This window comes from Trematomus bernacchii, unplaced genomic scaffold (assembly GCF_902827165.1).
Source record: "Trematomus bernacchii unplaced genomic scaffold, fTreBer1.1, whole genome shotgun sequence".
NCBI lineage: Eukaryota > Metazoa > Chordata > Actinopteri > Perciformes > Nototheniidae > Trematomus > Trematomus bernacchii.
In genome coordinates this window covers 457,812-485,458 of record NW_022987839.1, presented here as the reverse complement: position 1 = coordinate 485,458, position 27,647 = coordinate 457,812, and the positions used below count along the sequence as shown (strand labels likewise).

The window sequence follows — 27,647 nt, the reverse complement described above, 5'->3', positions numbered from 1 at the left end:
CGCAGTGCAGCATGGTAAAGTGGGTCAAGTTTGGCCAAAACAGTGGGACAGGCAAATCTATAAATGGTATCACCGTAGTCCAGCTGGGACAGGAATAAGCCAGAGACCAACCTTTTACGGGATGAAATTGAAAAACAACATTTAAATCTGAAAAGGAAGCCAAGAGTGAATTTCAATTTCTTTGTTAAAACTTCAATATGGTGTTTAAGAACCACATCAGAAGCAAGCTTCTGATGTGGTTTTAACTTCAGTAGTTTTGTACATAATCGTCTCTACAGCTGATAATGGAGATTTAAAGTCAACAACAGTATGGACACAATGAAGCCAGTGAGTGGCACTCAAGCTAAAAAAGAAAAAATCCCTTTCTCTTAAAATAATAATGTGTAGAACTGAAAGAGCTCGATTAACTTAATCAGTCTTTGATCAACAGAAAACTAATTTCTTACTTCAAACTAATAACATCTTCTGGTTTCAGCCTCACTGTTTTTGTGTTATATGAAAGTACATTTATATTTTGACTCCATGATCAATAAGTTTATGATCATTTGGCAGAGGAATCAATAATTACAACAATATTTGTATATCTGATCAGTTCTGGAAGAAGTATGCAAATATAAAAAGTAGCAAAATCAAAGTGTAGAAATACATTTAATAATTAGTAATAATAATAAAAATTAGAATATACTTGGTATATATTACAGCATACTTTGGGATTATAAATAGTGATGCATTCATGTGTTCACTTTAATGTTGCAGCTAGTGAAGGTGGGTCTGTTTTTAAAAATCATCTCTTGATGCAATCACACCAGACTCAGACAAATTGGATCAGGGGCTTCTTCCTCACACATCTCCTGCTGGCGCCCTCGCTCGGACCACACCCATCTTTAAACTCAACCGTCTAATTTTAACATCTGCAAAGTTGCATGACTACATATTGCACAATTGCGAAATTGTAGTGACAAAATGTGTCAACTGACAATACAAAGTTCCTCAAATCCTCCTCTATTCTAGTTCCCCATACAGTAGGGGCTTCCAGGAGCCCACTCTGCCACGAAAAGCTAACAGACGTGAAATGGCAGCATCCCACCCACACTGATTCAATAGAGATGGAACATTTTTATTTTAACAAACAATGCATCCTTTAATTAATCACTTTATTAACTGTTGATCAAATGCATTCAAAAGATTTAGTATTAAAAAATAAATTATAGCCGGGGGCTAAACAAAGTCTTTAGGATTCATTCTGCTAGGACATGGATTTCTCTGCCTCATACCATCTTGGTATTGGATGAGCCAAAGTACTGGTCTGACCAAAAAGGTCCAGATTGAGGTCTCAAGAGTTTAGTCCACATCTTCCAACACGAGACCTGTTTGTGTTTTGTGTGGTCGTGCTCTGTCCTCCGAAGGCGGGCTAAATGTAAATCTCCACTCACAGACGCTGTCGGGGGGCATGGCCCCCCCGCCCTGCCCCAGCTGCGAGGCTGGACACACTGCACATAAAACCACTGCTATCAGGAGGCTGTTGAGGAAGCAGAGCCAGGCGCCGCTCAGGCCCAGGTACGCAGGTATCCCCACAGGCAGCAGGAGGAGCACGGCCAGGATCACCAGGAACAGAGCCCATGTGTTCAGAAATATATGCAGGGTCTGGAGAACAAAACTTCTTCTGGAGTGAGCTCTACTTTGGTCTGTAATTTGATCTTTTAAAGGAGGATGTTTTAATGTCAGGCGTCCAGCATGCAACGCTGCACAGCCCAAGATCAGGAGGAGAGATGTAGCAATGTGCAGGATCTGAGAGGTGTGGAAGACCCAGCACTGGTGGATCTGGATGTGAAACACTTCCTCCATGACGGGCCTGAAGTCAGACAGCAGGAAGACGTAGAGAGCAGAGAGGATCCACAGCAGGCCGCTCCCAAAGAGGCTCAACCTGCTGGAGGCCTGCCACCTCCGAGTGACGGAGAAGAAATGGTCCAAACCGGCCACGATCACGACAGGCCACTGCAGAGCGCTGTACACTTCTCCGAGGATCTGGACCAACAGACACACGTGGTACCGGGTCAGCTTTAAGCCCAGGAGGTGTCCCTCAGCCTGGAGGTGCAGGGCGGTGACGGAGAGGGTCAGGAGGGTGTCGACGACAGCCAGGGACGCACTGAAAACTCCCAGGAAGCTTCGGCAGATGTGTTTCCTCTGGAAGAACACCAGCGCCCAGTTGAGAACACATTTTCCTCCCAGGCCCCGCAGGATGGAGGCGATGGGGATGTTCATTGTGTTTTCAAGGAGGCTCTGCTGCTGCAGGGGGGAAACTGAATTTAAATGTATTACTTAAAAAAAGCCTTACAACCTTACTTTCAAATCTTAAAGAACCAGTATGTAGGATTTTTATTTATTTTTTAATTGGGATTTTACTAAATAATATTGTTATTAACCGGCATCATTGGGAATGTTGTATAAACTTGAACTTGAACTTGATTTCTTATTTCTTACGGTTATTTTGAACTCAGCTTACAATGAGCACTGCCTTGTTTCTACGGTAGCCCAGAGAGGTCAAACCCAACACTGAATGTAGATAAAGCCTTTTGATTTGTGCCGTTATGTGAAGCCCACGTACACATGCTTGTAAGGGAGGGGTGTGCAAAGTGTATTCAGTTGGTTGTAAAAAACCTTTTCACTCCTAATCCACTAACCACTTTTACTTTTTACTTTTGTTGTTCAAGGTTAGTTTATTTGTATAGCACATTTTAAGACACAGAGGCAATTCAAAGTGCTTCACATAGGCATTTAACTAAAAGTGCAATGATAAGGCACGTTTAATTAGCCCCAAGCCAGTTTTTTAGGTCTCAGGCTCGAAAATGACATTCCCAGAACAAATGACTATATCTTCACTTCTAAAAGGGGTAAATTAATAATCTTTTTTCTCAAAGCAATTATAAACCTGTGAGTTGGATGTAGAAAAGTCAGAATCAATATAGAATTTTTTTATTTTAAAGTAAATTCAGATTGAACATAGTAAAAAAATGTAAATTATAGTGTCCGTCCAAAACAAAACATTACTTATAGTGAAAACCACCCTTGAATGATGGGATAGTAGACTAAAAGCTTTAGGAATCCAAACTATAACATATAATAAGTACCCTGTATCAAGATTGATGCAAAACAAGTGACATTTGACCTTTTTAGAGAGGTTTAGCAACAACAAAAAAACCTCTGGGGTCATTTGTGTGAATTTGGGTGTATTTGCCGTTTCTCTGGAACCCATTGGTCGATCTTTTGAACCGTTAGAGCCAATAGAATGGAAGGGGAAGTTCCTAAATCCATCTAAACATTACCATTGAGGAGTGAGAGGGATGCGCACACAGTTTGCTAAAGCTATTACGCTCTGAAAACTGAAATTGCCATAAATATGATGATGGATTATCAGTAATCATTTCAAAGTGACACAGACACATTGGATTAACCTTCAGCAGCGTTTTTATCGTTTTAATGCCATTGAACACAACTTTTGATCAGAACAACAGTAAGACTATTTGCCGTTTTGGCTCCGTAAAGCTACGTTGTGTGATGTCTGGGTTTGCTTCCCCTGCCGCGATCGCTCAGTGATGATAGAATCTAGAATCTGTGGAATCTCAGCTTTAATCTGATATCTTGTTTGTGCAGATCCGATAAGTAATAAAGTATTTCTACCGTGAGTTCTGTGCTAAGTGTGTTAGCATTTTTTAGCTCAGGGCTAATTCAGAGGCTCGGCGTTAGACTTGTGTTTTGTTTAGCTAAAAGATTTTCATATCGTCAGTTAGCTGAGTTTCTTCCCGTTAAGTAGATATGACACATTCATAGTTTGTTAAATGTTAAGAAGCCCTCAGACGCTGTTTCTTGCAAGATGTTGCGTTTTGCCCCCGGTTGGGGCATGGGGCTTAACTGAGGATCTCAGGATGGGCTGCATTAAAAAGAAAGGTTTTTAACCATGTTATTTTTCTTCTTTATTTGCTTTTAAAGCGCTTTGTGCACCAGGAAAAGCGCTATATAATAATTATTATTATTATTGTAATCCGCAACTTGATTGCTCTATGTCACAAAATCCTGCAAACTGCTCCTTTAAATAAATTGATAACTTCTATCAAATCTAAATTTAAATCACTGTCAAAAAGACTGAGTGAAATGCACCCTTTAAACAACAACAAAAACATTTTATTTTTTTCTGCTCAGACCTTATTTAAACGTTTTCTCTGTCTGCATGGAGACTCATCCCATGGTAACAGGCTTTATTTCCTTTTTTAAACTGGCGACTCACAGTTTCTGCAAAAGATGAACTGAGTATTCGTTTCAGGAGTATCACGCTAACCGAGGTAATCTTTTTTGGACCCCAGCCTCCAGCCTCTCCGGTTGATATTCTGGGCTCTCTCAATAAAAACATCCTCCCCTCAGTCATGAACCTTGGAGTGACCTTCAATAGCGCTTTTACATTTGATAAGCAGGTCAGCACCGTAGTCAAAACCTGCTTTTTTTTTTTTAAATAAGACTATTGGCCAAGACCAAGTCGTTTTGATCTTTCAAAGACCTAGAAAGGGTGATTAATGCCTTTGTAACCACGAGGCTGGATTATTGCAACGCTGTATACGTGGGGATGGACCAGGCATCAATTAGATGCTTGCAGCTAGTCCAGAACGCAGCTGCGCGTTTTTTATTTGCTGTTGTAAATGATTGTTTTCTGTTTGCTATTGTAGTAAAGTGTTTTTATGACATGTACAGCACTTTGGCTCGAGCAAAAATCGTTTTTAAATGTGCTATGTAAATAAAACCTGATTTGAACCTTCAGGGTCATTCATGACAACTTTTCACTTCTACTTTTCCAAACTGTCAGTCAATCTGCAACCGCCAGTAAAACCACAGAGTGCAAAACCACAGGTACTTAAAGAAGCTATCAAAGCGGAAGTGACACTGGGAAATAATGAACTGATTGTATGCTCGCACGTTAAAGTCCCACCTTTAGAGGATATCAGAAACTAGGAACATTACTGTCTTTCTGTTTCAGTATGGATGATTTCTTGGGCGATCTGAAGTGGTGAAGTTTGCATTTTCTAATATTAAAGTTCAACATCTGTATTTGTTACACACAGTGCGCTTACGTTTGACTGTTTTTAGGCCAAAAGATACTACATATTTTTGGCTTACAAAAAGCTTACCTCAATAAGGTATTCTGGAGCTTTCACAATCACAACATTCGTCAATAGATGAAGTTTTCCCATGTTGATGTCATTATTAGAGTTAAAATGTTCTTATATTTCTGAGGATTTTAGGTCTTTTCTTCCACGTTTGTTTAAAAAATCGGATCTGACGTTGATTTTCTACCAATTATATAATCGCTGTTTCCAAGGTGACAAATAAACTCTCAATCTTTGCTTGTTATCTCTTGTGAATCTAAAAAAAATGCCCACTCACTTCAGAAAAAGAGGAGATCTTCACACAGTAAATTTCTCTGAGTAAAATTGACTCAAATTGAAGAAAATTTTACTCTAAAAATATAACATTTGGTCCCAACCTATATAGAGTAAAATGTACTCTTTGTTCAGAGTTGTATTTTTAGAGTTCATTTTACTCTATTATGTGCTTAGATTTGACTCTGCTTAATGGTTATTTACTCTATGTAGTGTATATTAAAAACAACTCTACTGCCATTTTACTCATAATAGAAGGTCATTTTACTCCCAATCGAACGTAATTTCACTCCCAATAGAAGGTAATTTCACTCCCAATAGAAGGTAATTTTACTCAGAATAGAATAAATGAACCATAATGATCTTTACAATATAAAAGGTCAATAAACCAAAGTGCTTAAGGAACATGAGTGGGCGTGTGTGAAGCTGACCATTGAGCGGCCCGACCAAGCAAGGAGGCAGAGGCAGAGAGTTCAAATACAACCCGGTGTGGGCATTTATTCCTCTTTGTGGTACAGGATACACAGCCTCAATATGACTGTCTCACGTGAACCCAGTCACCAGTCACCAGTCACCAGTCACCAGTCACCAGTCACCAGTCACCAGTCACCAGTCACCAGTCACCAGTCACCAGTCACCAGTCACCAGTCACCAGTCACCAGTCACCAGTCACCAGTCACCAGTCACCAGTCACCAGTCACCAGTCACCAGTCACCAGTCACCAGTCACCAGTCACCAGTCACCAGTCACCAGTCACCAGTCACCAGTCACCAGTCACCAGTCACCAGTCACCAGTCACCAGTCACCAGTCACCCACTAACAGGAAAACAGAACCTAAATACACACAGGACTAATCAAACCAACAAGACACAGGTGAGGAGGGAGGAGAAACACAGGGCACCAGGTGAACGCAATCACCAGCAACAGACAAGACGGGAGGGGGAACACTTTTCAAACTAAAACAGGAAACAGAGACAGATTGTGACAAATATATGCATAAATGACATATAATCACATGCTTCCTGTGCAATGTTTTAGCGTGGAACAAATTAATATACTTCGCCAATAATGAAGCTATATAATCCGTAACGGAGACCGAGATCTATGGCCCCGGAGATCACCTCCGTTACAGCGTGGTCATGGTTTAACTCCAATAGAATTGACTCTGCATTTTTTATCGCACTCTAGAAGCTATGAGTAATAAATACACTCCAAAATGATTAAATATCACTATTTCAGAGCAAAATAGTAATTACTCTGGAAAAAATACTCACCAATATTTCCTGTGCAGGAACTTAAAATATCCAAATCATTTCCATGTGCAGAAGGTGACAAAGATGATTGTTCTCTGACTGAAACCTTGATTTGTACTACATTGTGTTGGCCTTTGCACAGTAAAAAATATTTCCAAATTAAATAAAACATTTTATATAGTTGGTGAGTGTATTGAAAATATAAATCCATTACTTTTGAGCATGCAAAGCACAAATGGGGTCTTAACTTCTCCTCTCTTTTAAAATAAATGTGTTTTTGAAAATGAATTTATTCTCACCCAAAGTGAATGTCACACAGATTAACACATAATTGGAGGTAATTTGTCTCGTAATTCATTATCTGTTTTTTTTTTCAACATTTAAAGGAAAACAGGTAGAGCAGCTTGGGCTATTAAGGAAGTTGGCATGACAAAATATTGAGACCAAATCTGATCAAAAAATAAAATACAACATGTTAATGTAATTCTGCTCACGATTGGACTTTTCTTTAATCAAGACACTGCACATATGCACCAGAAGTCTCAGTAATCAAGCTTTACATTTACATATTTCTCTCAGTTTGACAGGAGACTTTTGCAGCACAATAATCCCACATATTCAAAACAAAGATAGTTACCTTTGGATGTATTACCTATGTGATACTGGTCATCAGATGTTACATGCAGCACTGTTTCTCCGTCTCTGTTCCCTTTGAGAGGTAATCAAATATCCAGCTTCAAAGCAGCTGTACGTAGATAAAAAAGCTTTTTTCTAGAAGGCGTGGTGAAAGAGAGAGAAGCCGGTTTGGCACACACAGGTCTGGACAAAGCTGTAGGCAGTTTGTGGACACAACATAAATCTTTCACAGAATACAATGCAATGCCCGCCACACTTTTTTTTTCATTGTTCTTGAAGATGTTATGGATGCTACACAGACGTTTCAACATAATTCAACTTCATAGCACCAAAGAGTCAGTGAGGTTAACTAGTGTTGGTTTTAAAGGTGCCAACAAGGTGTGGTTCATGTTATTTAAATCCTTTGCAAATAGGCTTTGAGGCCCCAAAGAGTACACGAGGAAATAAGGCTTTGGTTTCAAACTACTGTTCCTGCTCCTCTACTGATGGCTGCCTGAGGTTTGCTCTCTTGCACATGCTTGAAGTATTTTTTAATGGTCTTCACAAAAAAAACAAGTTAATATTCTAAACAACTTAGACAACTTATAATACAAACAATTACAACATAAAATAATAAAGAACAGGCATACCATCAGGTTAAATAAGAGAGGTGTATGGAGGTTATTTCGAGGAAATATATTATTATAATGATTGTGAAGTTAATATTAAGTATATAGTTATACTGACACACCTATTTGGCGTTGAGACCTTTTTGCTTTGACTTGTCGAACAACTTTTTTCCCCGGGGTTATTTAATATTTTGTCACTTCCCTTTTCCCCCTAGACTTTAGGAGAAGGTAATGCCAATACATAGTGAACTTGCAGAGTGCACTTGCATTTGAAAGACAGTCAAAACTAAAAAGCAAGAACAAGCAAATCACCATGGGTAAAAATGGGGAAGAGTGCATTCAAAAGACAAATAAAATAAAACGAAAGTAAGCACACAGATAGTTAAAAAGGAAAGAAGAATTGCAATCAATTACAATACTTCTGTATTTAACATTGCTCTTACAATACTTTCAATGAATTAAAGTGTCAGGGTTGAGTGAAGCAGGCAGGACCCAAATGCAGATTTCACAGAAAATCCCTTTATTCCAAGGTTAAATTGTCAAAAAAACAGAACACTACCCCGTGCAGAGCCGGCCGACCCATTAAGCGACATAAGCGGCCGCTAAGGGGCCCCCTAGCAAAAAAAATGAAAAATGAAAAAAAAAAAAATCTCAGTACACCGTCGCCGTGATAAGTATGTTTAATTAATTTTGTTAATATGCCTAGATTGCCTACTCTCAAAGTCATGTATGATATTATTGAGTCAATAATATAATACATTAACCGTGCTTTACCTGAACCTCATCATGACACTAGAGAGGACGGCAGGATTGTAATTTCCCGTGTTCAGTGAATGCAACAGAGGCAAGACACCAGACCAACCAGAGAGTTGCATGGAAATAAACATCTGTCTTATTGGCTGACAGGTACCTATCCTGTGAGCTGTGACAATGTTTAAAATCAACTGTCAGTCGGACTCAGAGTTTTTGAAGATGGACATAAGAACATTTTTTCTTAAAAAAGACGAAAATTCTCAAGTGGTGGCTCACACAACAACCCCAGAGCCACCACTCGAGCCAGGTAAACAAGGTATGTAAATGTCAGTAAACTTCCAAGTTATGCGAACATGTAAGCAAAGCATAAATTACAGCTACGTTGACGTTACTTTGAATCGCAGGGGTAAGCTAAACCGTTAGCAAGTAGCTATAGCTAGCCAGATATATTAAATAAACACTTTGTCATACAATCTAAATGTAATGTTTTTTAGCGTTACCTGGTGATTTCAAAGAAAGCTCTCTGGGAAATGTTGACTTACTGTTCGACATGAAGCTAGAAGCTACCTTACAGTAAACAGTTGCCAACCCTACCGATTTGGGCGGTAGTCTACCGCTTTTGACATGTTTCTACCGCCTACCGACTTAGCTGACTCTCCCTACCGATTTTCAATCTTCCCAAACTATAACAAATAAAAATGACACTACATAGACACTGGACTCGACTTTTGGCGGACACCGTTTGCAGCATGTCTGTGATCCCATCATACAAACAGTCCTCTGTGTTTCAGTCGATCGCGAGATGTGTCTAAAAATAGAACGACAATATTCTGTTTTATCGTTAATGTCCTATAACCAGTGGCGACTGGTCATTAGGGGCAGGTGGGGCATAGCCCCACCTAGTGTCAGCAGAAAGTATTACAAATAATGATTACAAAAATGCAAAAAAATAAATAAAAAAATATATAAAATATATTTTAAGATCATGTTTAATCATCTGATTCGTCTGTACATTGCTGTTTTAGTCTGTGTTCTTCTAATTAGTGTGTCTACAGTCACAGTGTGTGCCTATTGAGCTGTTTAGAGCCATGTGGGACAAAACCTGATTATGCCCCTTCCTCTCGCTGTGAAGTCAACGGTGACTGTAAAAACTTCACTGCGCATGCTCAGAGTATTTTGTAATGAAATGTGTGTGGCAAAAAAATAATGACCAGAGGGGCATGGAGCTACCATCCCCACCATACGTCATCTCAAATCATTCAAAGCTGATTGGCTGTAAGTACGTGTGCCGCGAAAAGTGTGCTGTGTGAAGAGGAGACGAGAGAGCTGCAGTGACGCGTCCTAAAACCAGGAAGTAAGCACAAAAAAACAATGAGATTTCTCCAGAGGATTTTAGAAAATAGCTCGAAATAAGATCTGTGGGAAACGTACCTGTTAGATAAATGCACGTTTTGTTCAGCCGGATAACATCCACATGTCTACCCTACTTTTATAATTTTTTTATCATAAATCTATGGATTAGATTTATGATAGACTTTTGAAACTACAAGAACATAAGGAGGACTTTTACAAAAAAGTAATAGAAATGTTTGTCCAGAAGGATAGGCAAATGGACTTCATCTTCAAGTCAAGGTAAGACCGCCATTTTATTGAAAATGGGATCTTACTAAGAGAGAACAATTCAATATTTAAATGATAAAATGACATTTTTTGGGTATCCTTTTGTTGAACTGTCTGTTTAAAATTAATCGAAGCATCAGACAAAAAAAGCTTTTGAAAATAATATTATATTTTGGTTTAGGTCAAAATATAATATTTGTAAACCTGAAGAGTCAGTGCCAGTGCCTCACCAGCCATGAACCTCACTGCACATCACTGCACGTCACTGCAGAAGCTTATAGACATCTACGTTTTTTGTGCCCCACCACTTTTGTACATATAAAAACGCCACTGCCTATAACATAATCTTCCTGTGCCAGAATAATGCACTTGAACGCATCAAAGCTTTGTGATTTATCGGGGCGTGGCTGGTAGGCAGTGGGCAGGGCAGTGGGCACTAGTTTGCTGTGCAGTCCGCACACACAAGACCACAATTATGGCAGAAGCAAAAGAGCCCAAAATATATAATTTTCACTCCGAGTGGGGAGGATGATTATTTTTGTATCTATTCCAATTCAAAGTCCATCTGTCTCATCTGCAATGCGAGCGTGGCTTTATCGAAGAAGGGTAATTTAGGAGCGGCATTTCAAAACAGTGCACAAACGCTACGAGACGGAATTCCCTCCTAATTCTGCCCTACGCTCCCAAAGGGTGAGGGACCTGAAAGGACAGCTAAATGCACAGCAGTCAATTTTCACCAGGCCCAACAACAAGAGCAAGGCTGCTACCATAGCGTCTTATCGTGTCAGTCACGTTCTTGCAAAACACATGAAGTCTTTCAAAGACGGCGAAGTTGTGAAAGAAGCATTCCTGGAGGCTGCCGACGCGCTTTTTGGGGACAGTAAAAATAGCAGTAGCATTTCAACAGGTTTTTGATATAATAAAAACTCAAGTTAGATACCGTTATTAATCAGCTGTAAGTTTTAGTTTGTTTGAACTTATTCATTATAATTATTGTACAAAATGGTATAAGAATGCAAACTTTAAGATCTGTTCTGTTTAAATTGATTATAGTCTATTATCAATTCAGGTTAAGAAACTAGTGTTGCTTGCATCCTATTTTAAAGGCATTTCTTTTTATACTCTACTAAAATGCAAAAAAAGAAAAGGGTTTGATTCTATTAATTTTTGTCTTTTTTATTGCACTCTGGCAGCAGATTCCTGTGTAGCTTCAGATCTGAGTTGTCTTATTACTTTTGTAGCAACACTATTTTTATATAATGACAAAGAAAGGGTTCAGTCTTTTCTTTTTTTCCTGTGTCATATGTGGCAGCACTGTTCAATGTTTCTTGAAAACATTACCCACTGTAGTTTGTGACGTGTGAATAAACTCCCAACTCTGTATCAACAACACTGTTGTGTAACTTCAGTTAAATACTTGTGTGTGTGTAGATTAGAAAGAGGTAAGATAAAGGATCTGCAGTATTTTATGAAGTATTAATCGTACAAAGTCAGTTTTATACAAGTAGAAGTGTGTATTTACCTGGTAGTCGGCTGTCAGTAATGGCCGCGCCTCTCTATTTGGACTGGTAGATCTCGGCAGACTGGCCACTTTAAAAGTAGCTCTCGGTTCAAAAAAGGTTGGGCACCCCTGATCTACACTGTCAAGGTTCAAGGTTCAAGGTTCTTTATTGTCAAACTAACATAGCTAATTATGTCGTTGAAAATCTTATGTCACAGGCTTCTCCAACAATGCAACTGAAAGAGGACCAGAAACACATTAAAAATATAATAAAATGTGGAGACTTTGGGATATTTATCTCCCATTCTTTTACTTTTCGGGCATTTTACAGACCAAACATGTCGTTGATGTCACTGTTTACCAAACTACCACTTTTTCTGAAAAATGCATAAAATGATGCAATATATGTTAAATACATGGTTTATACATGTAATTACTGGGGTTCCATTTCTTCTGATTACCTAATTTGGGCGTGCACATTTGCCGCGCGCAAACCTACCTCTTTTGGATTTGGAAAGGTTGGCATGTATGCAGTTGATCCGGAGTCCTGTCAGTTAAAGTGTTTCATAGTTAGCTTAGCTAAGCATCAACCTAGCACTGAAATATATGGATGTTATGTGACAGTATTTCTGAGAAAAAGTCAGCTGAAATGGTGGCATAGTTGCCACTGCTTTACGTGTCAACAGCATGTTTGAACGTATTTGCACAGTAAATGTGGCTGTTTGGCCACTGATGTTGCCATAACAACACCTGAATTTAAATGTGCAATCTCTTTTTGTGACAGATTTTTGCATGAAATTATAATTCTTCTGAATGATATTCCTATTGACAGTTAGTTTCTATGTGAACATTATGAGATGGACAGCCAGAGAGAATAAATGAAAAACAGTTATGAAATACTATATGACAAAACAAGAATACAGTTTAAGTGATTTGTAAAATATCCATAAAGAAAAATCTGTTTACAGTTCTGTTTCATATGGGTGTTGAGAGATGTATCCATAGATCTCTTAATTGTGCTCTCAAAGTGCACCAGATTGATGCTTTTAACTTCAATATTTAAAAAAAAATCTTCCCGGGGGAGCATGCCAACAGAGAGAAGGTCCACAGTGTTTACATGCTTATTTATACAATATGTGTGGTTATGCTAACATCATAAGACAAAAGTTGGTTCCGTGATGTGTGTAGTGAGAACGCGCTAGAGTGAGGGGGGCCCCCAAGCCAAAGCTCGCTTAGGGCCCCCAAAAGTCTAGGGCCGGCCCTGACCCCGTGACACAGTCAAAGACAAACAAGGAACTAACAATGACAGACAGAAAAACCAGAACTTAAATACACACAAGACTAATCACACAAACAAAAAACAGGTGCGGAGGGAGGAGGGAAAACAGACAGAAAGCAACAGGCAAGACAGGGGGGTGAACACTTTTCAAAATAAAACAGGAAACCAAAGACAGAAAAAGACAAGACAAAACACAACACAGACAGATCGTGACATAAAGAATACAAATACCGTAAGCTATTGTTAAAGCTTTAGTTACGCTTCAGTGATCGTATTTGTTTTCTCAAAAAACAATAATGAGGTACTGATACTCAAAGCTAAGATAAGTGTTATGACTGATGCTAACCCTCCCACATAAAATCAAACACATATTGTAATCCTGCAGCAGATCTCACCTCGCAGCATTCCTGTCTTTCACACCCACAGTATGTTGTTTCATTCATTAAACCCAACTAATGTGAACTTAAAAATGTCCCTAAATTCACCTCTCAATCAACAACATCATGTTCCGTTCTATTTTTTTGTTGGATTCACATAATGCTGAGAGATTCTGATCTTGAGAGGAAGGATAATACTACAGAAGTGTTGAAAAAAAACCTCAAAGTAAAAGTCTTGCATTCTAATACAGAAGTAATTCCACCTTAATCATCAAAAGCACTCAGTATGCATAATCACCGTCCATCGGGGCTTACTACCCATAGTGCTCCGATAACCACTGGAACTTTACTATACAGTATATCACTACTTTCTACTGATTTATTACCTTTATAATGTTTCATTTATAAAATACAAAAAAAAACGTGTTGCCAAAAGTAATTAAAATATATAGGGGCCATAAATAGCACAGTAAAAAAAATATCAAAATTGTATGCAAGTCTACCACTTAAGTACATTTACTTTACACCACTCTACTCTATAATTTGCGCAGTAACATGTTTTCAAATTCCACCAGTGAGTCAGATATGTTGGGTGTGAATATCTTTCCTAAGACGGCAAAGACTTATGAGAAGGAAGCAAGTAAAATAAAATACCTTCCCCTGTGGTTCCCCATCCATGTCTTTCCGAAAAATGATCACTTCATCATAGAAAGACGTTTGTGTGAAATTGGTAAAACTTGCATATGAATTCTTGAGTTTTGGATTTAAACATGTTTTGTGAGGACACATTGACCTTTGACCCCGAATGAGGAGATCCCCCAGGGCGTTCAGGAAGTCAATCAGTCAAGTGTAATCATAAACAACAGCAAGACAAACCATAAAACCAAGAGCAGGGTAACTGATGCTCAAAGGGACAGTGCGTAGAATGTTGGACTGTTATCCCCTCATCTTCCCTTGACAGGACTTCTGTACTGGTATTTGTATTTTATACATCTGAATTTTGATCTGTTATACATAGCCTACTTGTTAGTGTGATAGGCACTGGGAAATGTTTTAATGTTTGTTGATTGTTACTGCTGATTGAAATGAGCTTTAACTATAATCTGGCATACACAATACTCTTCTATTTTTAAGAGTAATGTATTTTTTTTTATCATAGACTGTATATATAAAGATTGTTATGCATGGTCCTTCACTGTTCAATAAAGCTTTTTAGATTTGTCTGTAGAATTGTTTCCCATCATATTGGCGGAAATGTCCTGCCATACATGGGATTGCTCCAGCGAACAGGGCGCTGTTCCTTTAACTGAGCGCCGGCTCTGCGCAGAGCTCAGCCCGCAGTGACGACTCTCCTGAACCGCTCTAGAAACATCTCTGCACCCCTCGGGTTTTACACTGGGTTTTAGTATTTTAGCCTTTAAACCTTGACGGCAATGTCTGTCTTTAAAGACACGTGTTTATAGCGTCTAAACACACTCGATGAAGTAGAAGCAATATAAGCATGTTGTCTTCTTTCTGACAAAGTAAGGCTCCATTTCCTTCACAGGTTTAGCTAGTTTAGCTTTTTGCTAGGTAACTTCTGCTGTCAACATATAACGGTTATTAAAATCTGAGAGCCGTTAGTTTGCTCTTTTCTGACGGTTAGTCATTGTTTTAATGTTATTTACGGTTGTTATTAAAAAGACGGCTATCCCTCTAAAACTTAGTCCAAGGTCAAACTGTTTATCAAAAATTGGAAAGAAAACACGTTTGTATTTTATTTTACTTATATTGTGTACACATCAAGTTAATACTAAAATGTAGTGCGTAGATATTTGCTTAATATAGGATGCGAAATTGGCAGAAAGTGCTACATACATGTCTCTCAAATATAGAAATCTTCTCTCTGTTTTATTGTTATTATTCTGAAGATTTTTCGATTTTGGACTGGCAAAAGAATATCACCTTGGAATGTTCATTAAAAAAATATTATCTGTAATTAATTAAATGCTGAAATTAATAACTGGTTGTGACCCTTGTTAGTTTACGCCGCTGTTTTGATTTATTTTAGTCGATAGTTCAAGTTATGTTCGACTGTTTTCCATAAACCGTATAAGCAGATCAATAGACTGTTTGCTGGAGCACTGCTTTACTAACAGCTTTAGTGATTAATACATCGACTTTTTCCTGTAGGACAAACATCAACCCCAAAGGTGACAAACACAACTCATCCAGTATTCACCAGTGTGAAACAATGTTAGCCTATCAATAATACCTCTTAAACTAGGTTATTTATTATATAAGTATAGGGATGCAAATTATAGTTATGTTAATAGCCAGTTAAGCTGCCCTTTTTTTTCTCAAGTTATTTACTGATCATTAAGTATATCAAATGTCAGAAAATATCGAAAATGCCCAGTATATATTTCTTCCAGAGCCCAGGTGATATCTTCAAAGCGGTTATTTTGTCTGACCAGTAGTCAATATACAAAAATACTCCTCTGACAAGTTATACAGTATTTACGTCTACTATCCTTTAAGTGATTGTAGTGTGTTATCTACAGTAGATGGCGCCCCCAGTTTGGAGAAACAGACAGTAGTACCAGCACAGGAGCAAAACAGTTTACTTCTGTGGACGTTACATTATATATATATTAATATTATTTACTGCCTTACTTTCTCTGTTAGAAGGCTGTTTCATAACGGGGAACTGAAGCTGTTATCAATGCTGTCCAAAGACACCAGACTCCTTTGACAAAAAAAGCAATTTAGCTTTGAAGATCAGAGCAGATTTTGGTCTACTCCTTCTTCAATCAGTTAGATTGTAGTTGTGTTATTGTGAGACTTTGTTAATTCTGAACTTTAAAACACCAAAGTTCAGCTGGTACTCCTGTCTGCTTCTCCAAAACGGGGGTGACCAACATCTTCTCTTTGCACTGTCTGTGGAGTTCCTTTGACACCCCCACTTTGACAAATCGGATTTGCCCTTTTAAAAATCTTTATATAATCCTCTCAGTTGGTTCTCTTTGAGTTGTCAAAACATCTTATAACAGTTGATTCTGTCTAGCTTCCCTGAAGCATGGAGAGCTCAGAGTCCGGCCCATCCTCTGGGCCCCTTGCAGCGCCGGACAGAGGCACGGAGCGACCCTCAGCATCCCATAATCAGCTCTCCAAGCACCGGGAGCACCCGCCCAAGTCACCAAGGAGACGGCGTAAGGGGACGAGGTCGCAGCAACGGGGGGTCGGTCATGAACAGCTGCTGTGGGAGAGTGAGCGGCTGAGGTTGCCGGGCCAACAGGAGCACCTGGAGCCCTCTGGCTCGGCGAGCGACACAGCGGAAAGCTCTCCTAAGAGGTTTGCACTGCAGGTTGCCAGCTGGTCGGCCGTGCCTCTGCTACAGCTCTGTTGCCCGGGACATGAGCTGTTGACCTGTCCTCATTTTTTTCCTCCATCCTCACAGGAGAGCCCACTTTCTACATGGACCGTATCCAGCCACTCACTTCGGACCCAAAGCCTGTATTCTTCCAAACCCAACTTCAGTCATGTAAGCATGAGGGTCAAACTTTGTATAGTGTTCAAACAGACAAGCTTGTGTAACTGTGAGAGATAAGATCATTGAGATTGCTGTGATTGGGTGGCTAACAGAACAGACGACAGATGCTAGTTTTCACCTGGTCTAATGAGTCTTTACCTGGACTTGATCTGAAATCAGACATACAAAATTATCTGCACAAAGCCTGTGATCAGCCATGCAAAGGAGGAGAGACACAAATGGTAAAGAGCGGAAGAAATTCATATTCTGATGTTTGGAGTTTGGACCTCACTCCTCCTAAACTGTTAATGAATGACTGCCGCTGTAGATGTATCTTTTACTTTACTCAGAACATGATGTAAGACATGGTGGCATTTGACTTTATTTGAAAATCATCAGGATCCAGCAAACTAGCTTAAAGTAGCAAGACAATGTAACGGTCAACTTTTTGGTCTGTTTCTGTGTCTAACGTATTGACACTGACACCGAGTGTTTGTTTACTCATGTGTATGTGTGTTTTCTGGTCTCAGGCACATCCAGGACCCGGCCAGCCAGCGGCTCACCTGGAGCAAACCTCCTGTCAACGTTCTTGTCATCAGGAAAATCCGAGATGAGAGCCTCGTCGAGCCTTTCAAAGAGCTCTGCAGGTTTCTAGTGGAGGTACTGGATTACAAAATATCTCCTAGTATTTTTTACAAGATTAATGTTTTATGATGTTAATGTGTTATTGCAGAGGCGGACTTTGGGATCTTAAACGAAAATGAAAACTGATTTTGAGTTTCACTTTGGGGCAATATAAAACCTTAGCAACACATAATTTTTCAATTTCAAATAACACTAATCTCAAACTGTAATTACTTCTTCATCAAAAAAATAGATAAAAACAGCACAACTTTGATCTACCAAAGCTGTAAGGAAGATTGTGGTGATGACAAAAAAGTTAATTAACCTTTCTGAGACATCTGCAGCAACATGACAAAAACTAAAATAGATTAAACAAAGTAAACTGATGCTCTGAAGAAATGATAGACACACAAAGTAGTGTTTCAGGGTTCCTGCAGATCTTAACAAGTATTTAAAAGCACAACGGTGTATAAGGGCCAGCAAGATCATTCATAACAATAGCAATTCATAACATGCAATGTTTTACTGACAATCACTAAGAAGAAGGTACCATAAAGCTTTTATCTACTATTGTGAGTTATCATATCTTGTAGCTAATCTCGCACACTGGCTTTTTTTCCGTAGAAATCTTGGAACAATTCCTCTACGGTTCATGTCATGTCTATGGTATATTAAAATGACTTGAACCTAAACCACATAACAACCAGATTTACAAAATAAAAGCTTAGCCGACTAGCATGCTACAGCTGACAACAAAGACAGCATGAGCTGACAAAACGGTCTGGTTCAAAGGATCAAGTGTTATTGTGTGTGTATGCAACATTAACAGCTGTTTGTGTAACGGGGCATATCGAAAGGACGTCGCAAACCCCAGTATCGCCAGAAAACTGTTTCCATGTGCACTGAAAAATGATCTAACTCTTAGAAAAACAACCCAGGAAATTATCCAGACATGTAGCTAAAGGTTACAGTCTGGTCTGATAAATTACGACACTCGTTTCCAAAACAAGCGGCTCTCTGTGTAACGACACTGTCAGAGCGAGCTCATGTATTTACATTCCAGACAGGCGGCGTTACATCAAAGCACACATGTTGCCCTGTGCTTAACTTCATTACAGAAACGGTGCTTTTTGGAGATGTCTGTGTGTGTTTTGGCTGCCGTCACTAAAGCGTGTGTGTGTGTGTGTGTTTCAGGAGAAACAGATGATGGTGTACGTGGAGCGCAGAGTAGCAGACGACGCTACGCTGTCGAAGGACGAGGCGTTCGGATCCATCCGCAACCAGCTCTGCACCTTCAGAGAGGGTGAGGCCCACAGTAAACACACAACCAGTATAATAAAGTATGTCATTTATATAAATATTATGGTTTTTATTTACTATAAATACCTAGTCGTCATGTGATTTAAAAAAAAAAATCTAAATTATATAAACATTTAAAATAAAAACAAACGTTAAATTAAAGCACTTTTATAATGTACTTTTTTGTTATTTTATTGCATTTTTTTACATTATTAGTTTTGTCACTTTTTTATTTATTCATGTCACCTTCATAAATGTCATTAATCAAAGAAATGAAAGAAGTAAAAAAAACATTAAATAAATACATTGATAGTGATAATAATAGTAAATACAAATATACATATTAATAAGTAAAGGTATTTTTTTTATTTCTACTTGTGCAGCCAAAATGTAGTTTAGATTGTATAAATACTATACATGAGAGTAACACATGCGTCACTTCCGGGCAAAAAGTACGGCTCCGCCCATTTTTGGGGGAAAACAAAGCTGTCATTTGAATGGCGGTCAATACAAATTCTGAAGTTTTTGCCAGTTCGATCAGAAATTTAAGAAAACCGTGGATTTTTGGATCTTCAAAGAGCCCGATTACAATGGCCAGACAGGCAAACAATTACATGAAATCATTGGAAATCGACGATCGGGCTCGATATATGGTTAAATATAGCAGTAGGCGATCGATGTCCATAGATGAGAGTAACATCTACGTCACTTTACGGCCCCGCCCACTTTTGGGGGAAACCAACGCTGTCATTTGAATGGCGATCAAGCCTGAAGCCACAGAGCTCTTCTGTTACTGTCCTTTTTTCTTAGAGGAAGTACAGAAACACTGAGCTCTGGATTTGTTTTAATGTTTGATGCGCAATAAACGACACAGCAGCTTGTTGGCATGTTAAAACAATTATTTTCCGCCTCGCTGTAACAGAGTAACAGCTGGCGAAAATTACAGCCTCGCCTACTGATTTTAATTTAACCATATATCGAGCCCGATCGTCGATTTCAAATGATTTAATGTAATTGTTTGCCTGACTAGCCATCGTAATCGGGCTCTTTGAAGATCCAAAAATCCACGGTTTTCTTAAATTTCTGATCGGATTGGCAAAAACTTCCGATTTGTATCGACCGCCATTCAAATGACAGCGTTGTTTTTCCCCCAAAAGTGGGCGGGGCCGTAATTTTCGCCCAGAAGTGACGTAGGTGTTACTCTCATCTATAGAAAATAATTAACTACGGTCTTTAATTGTCTTATGTTGCTTCTCTTACACTCTTAGATTAAATGAAATGTATTATGCACAACTGGCAACACACATATGCTATCTGACTTCTGAAACAAGAACTTTTACAGTACATTCATGAATTAAATCAGATTTTGAGCATACTATAATGTCGGTAAATAGAAAATGATTTGTTGATTATATGGGTGTTTTTTGTTTCAGGTTACGATGATATCTCTGACTGCATCGACCTGATCATCTGTCTGGGTGGAGACGGGACTCTGCTCTACGCCTCCTCTCTCTTCCAGGTAATCACTCTTTGATTGATGAAGTCAGATGTCTTAAACATTTTATACTTCAAACATAAATAAATGAAGAAATATACATACAGACTACATACATTCATGATGTCTATGTCCTTGACTCGTGCTTTCACTCTCCATATGAAACATATTTTAGAACACAATATTTCCTCTATAAAGACAGCTCTTTAAAAGTAAAAAGAACTGAAATTGCACGAGTGATCTGATATTGATGTCTGGACTGATATTCTTCCTGCAGGGCAGCGTTCCTCCGGTCATGGCGTTCCACCTCGGCTCTCTGGGTTTCCTGACGCCCTTCAAATTCGAGTCATACAAGACCGAAGTGGCCAAAGTGTTTGAAGGTAGAGAAAAGCATTCCATGAAACATGAATCGAACCAATGTGGATGTAAACGCTCATTTTCCTGAAAGCTCAAACCTAGAAGTAAATCATGCTCATGACACAAATCAGAGGAGATTAGATTTAACTTCATTGTCATTGCAGAAAATGTACTGAGACAACATAAGTCAGTTTAGCACCTAACCAGAGTATATTTACCTATGTAGTATGTGTTAAATTGTGAGATAATGTGATTTATATGCAGTAAGGTATAAAATATAGTATGGGTTGAGATATATCATTGAGCTTAAGTTACGTTTTAAGACAATGCAATGCAGCCAATTAAAAAAGTGTCCCCAGCGTCCCCAGTGTAAATGACACCTATGTATACACAGTGCTATACATAATTATATATATCACTACAGACTGTGAATAGTGTGTATTTGAATGCCATGTGAGTGCTTATGGTGTCAGTATGTCTCTGTTTGGACTTCAGGCAATGCAGCCATCACTCTGCGCAGCCGTCTAAAGGTGAAGGTGGTGAAGGACATGCTCCAGAGGACGGGCCAGCAGCCGAGCAGCAGAGAGACGCAGCAGCAGGAACACAACGGACTGCTCCCTCACACACACACCAACAGCGAGGCCGGAAAGGTCACCCTGCAGCTCCAGGTGAGGACCCTGAGGAGCAGGTAGAAGAGAGAGGAGGCCAGGAGCTTATTGAGCTGAAAGATACACAGGGTGGATAAATAACTGCAGGGACTTTTACAGGGGAACCATTTCAGGTCCCCTCACCCCGAGTCCCTGCCCACAAACTATTAGTATGGAGTTTGCAGTGCTTATTAGTCAAACAATAAATACTGTACGCTTCTACAACTTGGTATACAGCTTAATTCACACATTAGGAGGCACTAGGAGAGACTCAAGTCAATATTAGAATGACACTCTGGCTTTTCTGCTGAAGTTAATTGACCTTAAAACAAACTTCAGCTTTTCAATTAATCTAAAGAGAAAGTAAAATGGAGAGAGAGAGGATACACAAGCTGAGAGGAGCATGGAGAGAAAGAGAAACAAATCATTTGCATCTCATTGCTTTAAGCACTTATCAGACCAATTGGCTTAATGCTCATGGCTCTCAGATGCAGGGAAATGCAAACATGGATATGTAAGCGAGCGTTGGGGTGCTGTGCAAAGAAAAAAAGGCCACCCTGTGTGGTATACCAAACACCTGATCGGTGCACTGCATTTTACTACCATGTGGCAGCCACTAGGGAGAGGAACATGATGATTATACTGGGAGAGCCCATCAATAAGCAAATATTGCCCCGACTGTTTTAGATACAAAATGATGCCATGGTGTCACAGTTTTAATCTAACTCTGCCTTGACTTCACCCCTAAAGACACACTTTCAAGCAAACAAACCCAAAATGTGCCGCGTGCATCCTCCCGCCTGTTAGGAGAGAAAGACCATTGGCACAAAAGACTAATAGGGCCCCTTTAAACATCATTCATTCCTGATCACACCCGGAAAATGATGCGTGTGTGTGTGTCCCTAGTTTTCCTGTTTCATCCTTGGTGCTTTTGCATGGATCATAAATGTGTAGCGAACCGTGTGGCCATGGCGACAGTCATAATAAAGCTGCTGGCTGCAGATTTGTACTGAAGTTCTGTTGAGCCAGTTGCCATGGAGACCGTGGCGTCAACAGCATATTCAGTGAACGGATATTTAATGAGCTCTGACGCTCCTCTGTCTGACACACACACTCCCTAACTAAACAACTGCCTCACTGCCGCGAGACACACACTGTAACTAATCAATGTATTTCACTGCAGCAGAGACACACACACACACACATATACACACACTCACACGCCTTAACTAAACTTTTCTCATAACTGCTACACACACACACACACACACACACACACACACACACACACACACACACACACACACACACACACACACACACACACACACACACACACACACACACACTCGTCAGTGTCGAATGTTTCTGGTCTCTGAGCGCAGTTTGCTCTCATGACGTCACGTCTGCTGCTGCAGGATGTTGGCTCCGCTGCTCGGCTGTCGTCAGGCGGACGTCACGCTCAGCTGCAGAGCTCTGAGCGGGGGGGAACGTGCTCTGTCTGCAGCTTGTTGGCACGACAACATCTTTGACCTGCTTTTACTTTCCTGCTGTAATGCTGGGATGTAATGCTCTGTTAGCCTGCTGCTGCCTGAGTTATTGTTGTTATTGATTACATTTCATATTTACTGTCTGTGGAAGGAAAGGATTGACATTAAAACTGATGTTTGGCAGAACTTGTGGACAGCACATCTAACATCCACAATGTAATAATAATAGAGTGAGTAGAATGTGGAGTAGAAGCCAAACACTCATATATATTTTGGTTTTGCCATATAATATTTTGTAAATGTTATACATACATGGTATAAATTCTGCAAAAGCTACTAGGATATGATATAGTTATGAGCTACTCTGTCTATAAATTAAATGTTACTGTAGAAAATGTGAGAATAAGCGAGGCAAGTTTATTTATATAGCACCTTTCAACACAAGGCAATTCAAAGTGCTTTACAAAAATGAAAGACATTAAGAAAATGGCATTTAAAAACAGTCATTAAAAAGCAAAGATAATAAAATAAACATTAAAAGAAAAAATACATGAATAAAAGTTACAGTGCAGTTTAAGATATGAATATATCAATTAAAAGCAGCGGCAAAAAGAAAAGTCTTCAGCCTGGATTTAAAAGTAGTCAGAGTTTCAGCGGACCGGCCGGTTTCTGGGAGTTTGTTCCAGATATTTGGAGCATAATAACTGAACGCTGCTTTACCATGTTTAGTTCTGACTCTGGGGACAGAAAGCTGACCAGTCCCTGAAGACCTGAGAGATCTGGATCGTTCATAATTTAGCAGGAGATCAGAAATGTATTTTGGGCCTAAACCATTCAAAGCTTTATAAACCAGCAGCAGTATTCTTTGACACACAGGAAGCCAGTGTAAAGACTTCAGAGCTGGAGTGATGTGATCCACTTTCTTAGTGTTAGTGAGGACTCGAGCAGCAGCGTTCTGAATCAGCTGCAGCTTTCTAATAGATTTTTTAGTGAGACCTGTGAAGACACCATTACAGTAGTCGAGTCTACTGAAGATAAAAGCATGGACAAGTATTTCCAAATCCTGCTGTGACATTGAAAATAAGGCGAAACTAAATATTTTTGATAGCTTGTAAAAGAGCTTTCACAAAGGAAACGGGTTAAAGTGGATCCTCTGCCAGGAACAATGGAAGGAGACGGTGAAGGAAATCTACATAATGGGAAAACTGAGTCATCCTCTGAGATAACAAGAAGCACGGAGGGAAGACAAGTGGGAGATTTAGACATTATTCAAGGACAATGAGAAGAGAGACTAGGACATGGAAGACTGTGTCATTGTGTAGAGTTGTGTTCTTATACAGCAGAGCTGATATTTGTCTTTCTCATCTCCACCAGAGAGTTTGTTTCAAAGTTGTGTGCTTGTTTCTCAAACATTTTTTAACAGATATTAATGACGTGCACGTTGGTGTGTTTTTGTTGTGGATAGAAACACCATGTGGAATTGATATAGCACTTCACTGTCAATCAATGCATTGATCAAACAACTTATCATGGCAGTTCTGTGATGTACATAATATGATATTATTTTTATTGGTTGCTAAATTCACATATTCTGCATATAAACTGTATTTGTCTATGCAGATAAAAATGTGAAAAACGTTATAGCATTTGGCCTATAGATGGCACTAGAGTAATGTTAAACTTATCTGTCACCATATCTGCCTTTAAGAGTCAAATTAAGTGTGTGTGTGTGTGTGTGTGTGTGTGTGTGTGTGTGTGTGTGTGTGTTCGTTCAGGTGTTGAATGAGGTGGTGGTGGACCGAGGCCCCTCCTCCTACCTCTCCAATGTGGACTTGTACCTGGACGGTCGCCTCATCACCTCGGTGCAGGGAGACGGTGAGAGCAGTCATGTGACCCCCAGCTTCTGTCTCCACGTAGATATGGTGAATAAATAATGTGGCGAATGAATAAACAATGTCCCCACTGTGCGTCCTCCAGGTGTGATCGTGTCCACGCCCACAGGCAGCACAGCCTATGCAGCCGCAGCCGGAGCTTCCATGATCCACCCCAACGTCCCTGCCATCATGGTGACCCCCATATGCCCCCACTCGCTCTCCTTCAGGCCCATCGTGGTGCCCGCGGGGGTCGAGCTCATGGTGAGAGTCAAACACTGAGGTCCTTGTATAGTGTTTACAGAAAGGTGACAAACAAAAACCTTAATCAACAAAACGTCTTAGAAAGGTATTGGGTCAACATCATTTCCCCAAATAATCAGAGGTGGGAAGTAGTGGAGTACAAATACTTCGTTACTGTACTTAAGTAAATGTTTCTGGTATCAGTACTTTACTCCACTACTTATTTTTCTGACGACTTTTTACTTTGACTTCTCACATTTTTAACACAAATACCTGTACTTTCTACTTCTCACATTTTTAACACAAATACCTGTACTTTCTACTTCTCACATTTTTAACACAAATACCTGTACTTTCTACTTCTTACATTTTCCAAACAGGTTTGTTCCTTTAGTTTGAATGTGTGTTTGGTGGCGTGATCATAAATTATTTAGAGTCATTGCGTGCCTATTGATTTGAACACGATCCGTGTATCCATCATTTCCTGGTCTTCTCTAAAGAAGAGGGACCAATGAAAACGTTGTCATGTTGCCGTTGATCAGCATGGAAACATTCATTAGCTAACAATGACATTATTGTTCTATTAATATAAAGGGAGGTCAGGTACTCTTTAAAACAGATGGTAGTTATGGGTACTTTTTACTGAAGTACATTTCAAAGCCTCTTTACTTTTACTTGAGTAAAGAAGTTTAGTCAGTACTTCTACTTTTACCAGAGTATTTTTAAACACGAGTATCTGTACTTCTACTTGAGTAAAGGATGTGTGTACTTTTACCATCTCTGCAAATTATATTTCTTATTTTAGTGTTTAGTTGTTCAGCTGGGTTGAGATCATTTTGAAACTATATAAACATATAATAATAATACACTTTTTTTGTATGGTATCTTTCATGCAAGGAGCTGAGCACGAAGGGCTTTAAAGTACGGGAAAGTAGAGTTTAAAACACGGATAGATTACCAAGTTCATGGAAAATAAAATAAACACTTATTCAAAAAAAGAAAATAGAATAAAAAATATATAAACAGAAAAAGGTTTCAATACATAAATTGCATTGTATAATATGGACATTAAAATCCACTGAATAATAAATAATGACCTTAATACAATTTAAGGTAATGACATTTCATTACATAATCATTTTATTCAATTTTACTCAAGTAAATCAACAAAACTTAAACAGACAAATGACAAACAAATGTCAAATAATAATCTTAGTCTAAGACTTAAAAGGCCCAGGATCTTACTTAGACATTTTTATTTTAAATATTTCCGTGGACACTTTTTAGCCATGCCAGCAACTTGTTATAGATTAAAAAGTGACCGTGTGTCCTCCTCTCCATCAGATCACCTTGTCTCCTGATGCGAGGAACACGGCCTGGGTGTCGTTTGACGGCAGGAAGCGACAGGAGATCCAGCACGGAGACTGGTAACGCTCACTATCATTGGCCTGTTCCATCATACAGATTACCTTTACTCACTTTAACATTCATTTCCTTCTACCTTTTCTCCGAACAGCATCAAGATCACTACGTCCTGTTACCCCGTGCCCTCGATCTGCTGCCACGACCTGGTGTACGACTGGTTCGAGAGCCTCGCTCAGTGTCTGCACTGGAACGTCCGCAAGAGGCAGGAGCGCCTGGCCGACGTCTCCGACTCCTCCGACACAGAAAACTGAAGGGTTGAGTTATTCTCTGTCACATGTTTAAGTCTGCGCTCTCCAAAACCACACAGGACCTTTAAGTTAGAGCAAGTGTGTCTAAATACCAAATAAGTGTTGAACAGTCCTTTGAATAGCATGGTGAATGTGTGTATTCAGTATTTTAAACATTTGAGAAAGCATCTCATGACGTTCCAGTACAAAAACCATCTGTAATTGCATCTGCAGCTTACTGGAAGAAAGCATGTTACTCACATAGAAATGGGAAAGCAATACAATCACTAAAATGGTTGCAATATATTTACATCATTATTTGATTATTCAGCATTTCATATTGAATGTAATGGTTAGTTTCTAAGATCCAGGCTTTACTGGCATACACTTGGGGGATTATGGGTAAAAAACACTGATAGATTGAGAAAAAGGACTGCAAATGTAAATGTGTACATACAAGATTAAAGGATACGTGTATTTAAAGCCTTATTTATTTGATATTTATATAGATGGGTGCTTGAAAACACTGATCCTTCATTTCTATTACTGAGTCAGCCGAAGACTACAATCATATTTTACAATTCAAAGCCGACTTCCTGTTCATCCTAACAGCAGCTGTTTACGTTTAAATAAATATGTTGCTTTCTCATCTTTTCTGCCCAAGTTAAAATTCTACAAGTTAGATTGCATGTTAGAAGCATGTTAAATAAAATGAGGTGAAGAAACTTCTGCCAGTCATGTTTTCATTTTCATGAAGCTGTCACTGAAGGGGAAATAAAGTTTAAACTCGTTTTGTTCTGTCTGCTCTTTGTGTAAACCTAAAACTGCTGTAATTCTTATTATTAGACAACGTGAAAATAAAATGAAGTACTAAATGGTTCAAAATAAAACCACTGGGCTTCATTAAGTTTTTCCACTTGTAACCAGAAAATACATTTTTAGGACATACTATACTATGACTTTTTTGAAACGCTGTACTATGTATTTTCTTTCCAAATACTTGAC

The 27,647-nt window shown here is 39.1% G+C and overlaps 2 protein-coding genes across 8 annotated transcripts; one reads left to right on the top strand and one right to left on the bottom strand.

The window, feature by feature from the left end:
* Nucleotides 1–139: 139 nt before the first annotated feature.
* Nucleotides 140–7,404, bottom strand: gpr160 (G protein-coupled receptor 160). 3 transcript variants are annotated; one of them, XM_034152782.1, is made up of 2 exons: nucleotides 7,332–7,404; nucleotides 140–2,286 (listed from the first exon to the last, which is right to left on the bottom strand). In XM_034152782.1, the coding sequence occupies exon 2, from the start codon at nucleotides 2,260–2,262 to the stop codon at nucleotides 1,342–1,344; it is 921 nt and encodes a 306-aa protein (XP_034008673.1). In that variant the 5' UTR covers nucleotides 2,263–2,286; nucleotides 7,332–7,404; the 3' UTR covers nucleotides 140–1,341. The 3 variants fall into 3 exon arrangements, with proteins under 3 accessions (XP_034008673.1, XP_034008672.1, XP_034008674.1); XM_034152781.1 differs by having other exon boundaries at nucleotides 140–2,300; nucleotides 7,317–7,388; XM_034152783.1 differs by having other exon boundaries at nucleotides 7,317–7,333.
* A 2,888-nt stretch (nucleotides 7,405–10,292) lies between these two features.
* On the top strand, nucleotides 10,293–27,435 carry nadkb (NAD kinase b). 5 transcript variants are annotated; one of them, XM_034153183.1, is made up of 12 exons: nucleotides 10,293–10,308; nucleotides 16,500–16,786; nucleotides 16,893–16,976; nucleotides 17,495–17,624; nucleotides 18,783–18,891; nucleotides 20,321–20,406; nucleotides 20,660–20,762; nucleotides 21,235–21,407; nucleotides 24,652–24,751; nucleotides 24,854–25,011; nucleotides 26,335–26,417; nucleotides 26,507–27,435. In XM_034153183.1, exons 2-12 carry the CDS (start codon nucleotides 16,512–16,514, stop codon nucleotides 26,664–26,666), a joined length of 1,461 nt encoding a protein of 486 aa, XP_034009074.1. In that variant the 5' UTR covers nucleotides 10,293–10,308; nucleotides 16,500–16,511; the 3' UTR covers nucleotides 26,667–27,435. The 5 variants fall into 5 exon arrangements, with proteins under 5 accessions (XP_034009074.1, XP_034009070.1, XP_034009072.1 ...); XM_034153179.1 differs by lacking the exon at nucleotides 10,293–10,308 and adding an exon at nucleotides 14,312–14,427; XM_034153181.1 differs by lacking the exon at nucleotides 10,293–10,308 and adding an exon at nucleotides 14,312–14,427 and having other exon boundaries at nucleotides 16,486–16,786.
* The last annotated feature ends 212 nt before the right edge of the window (nucleotides 27,436–27,647 follow it).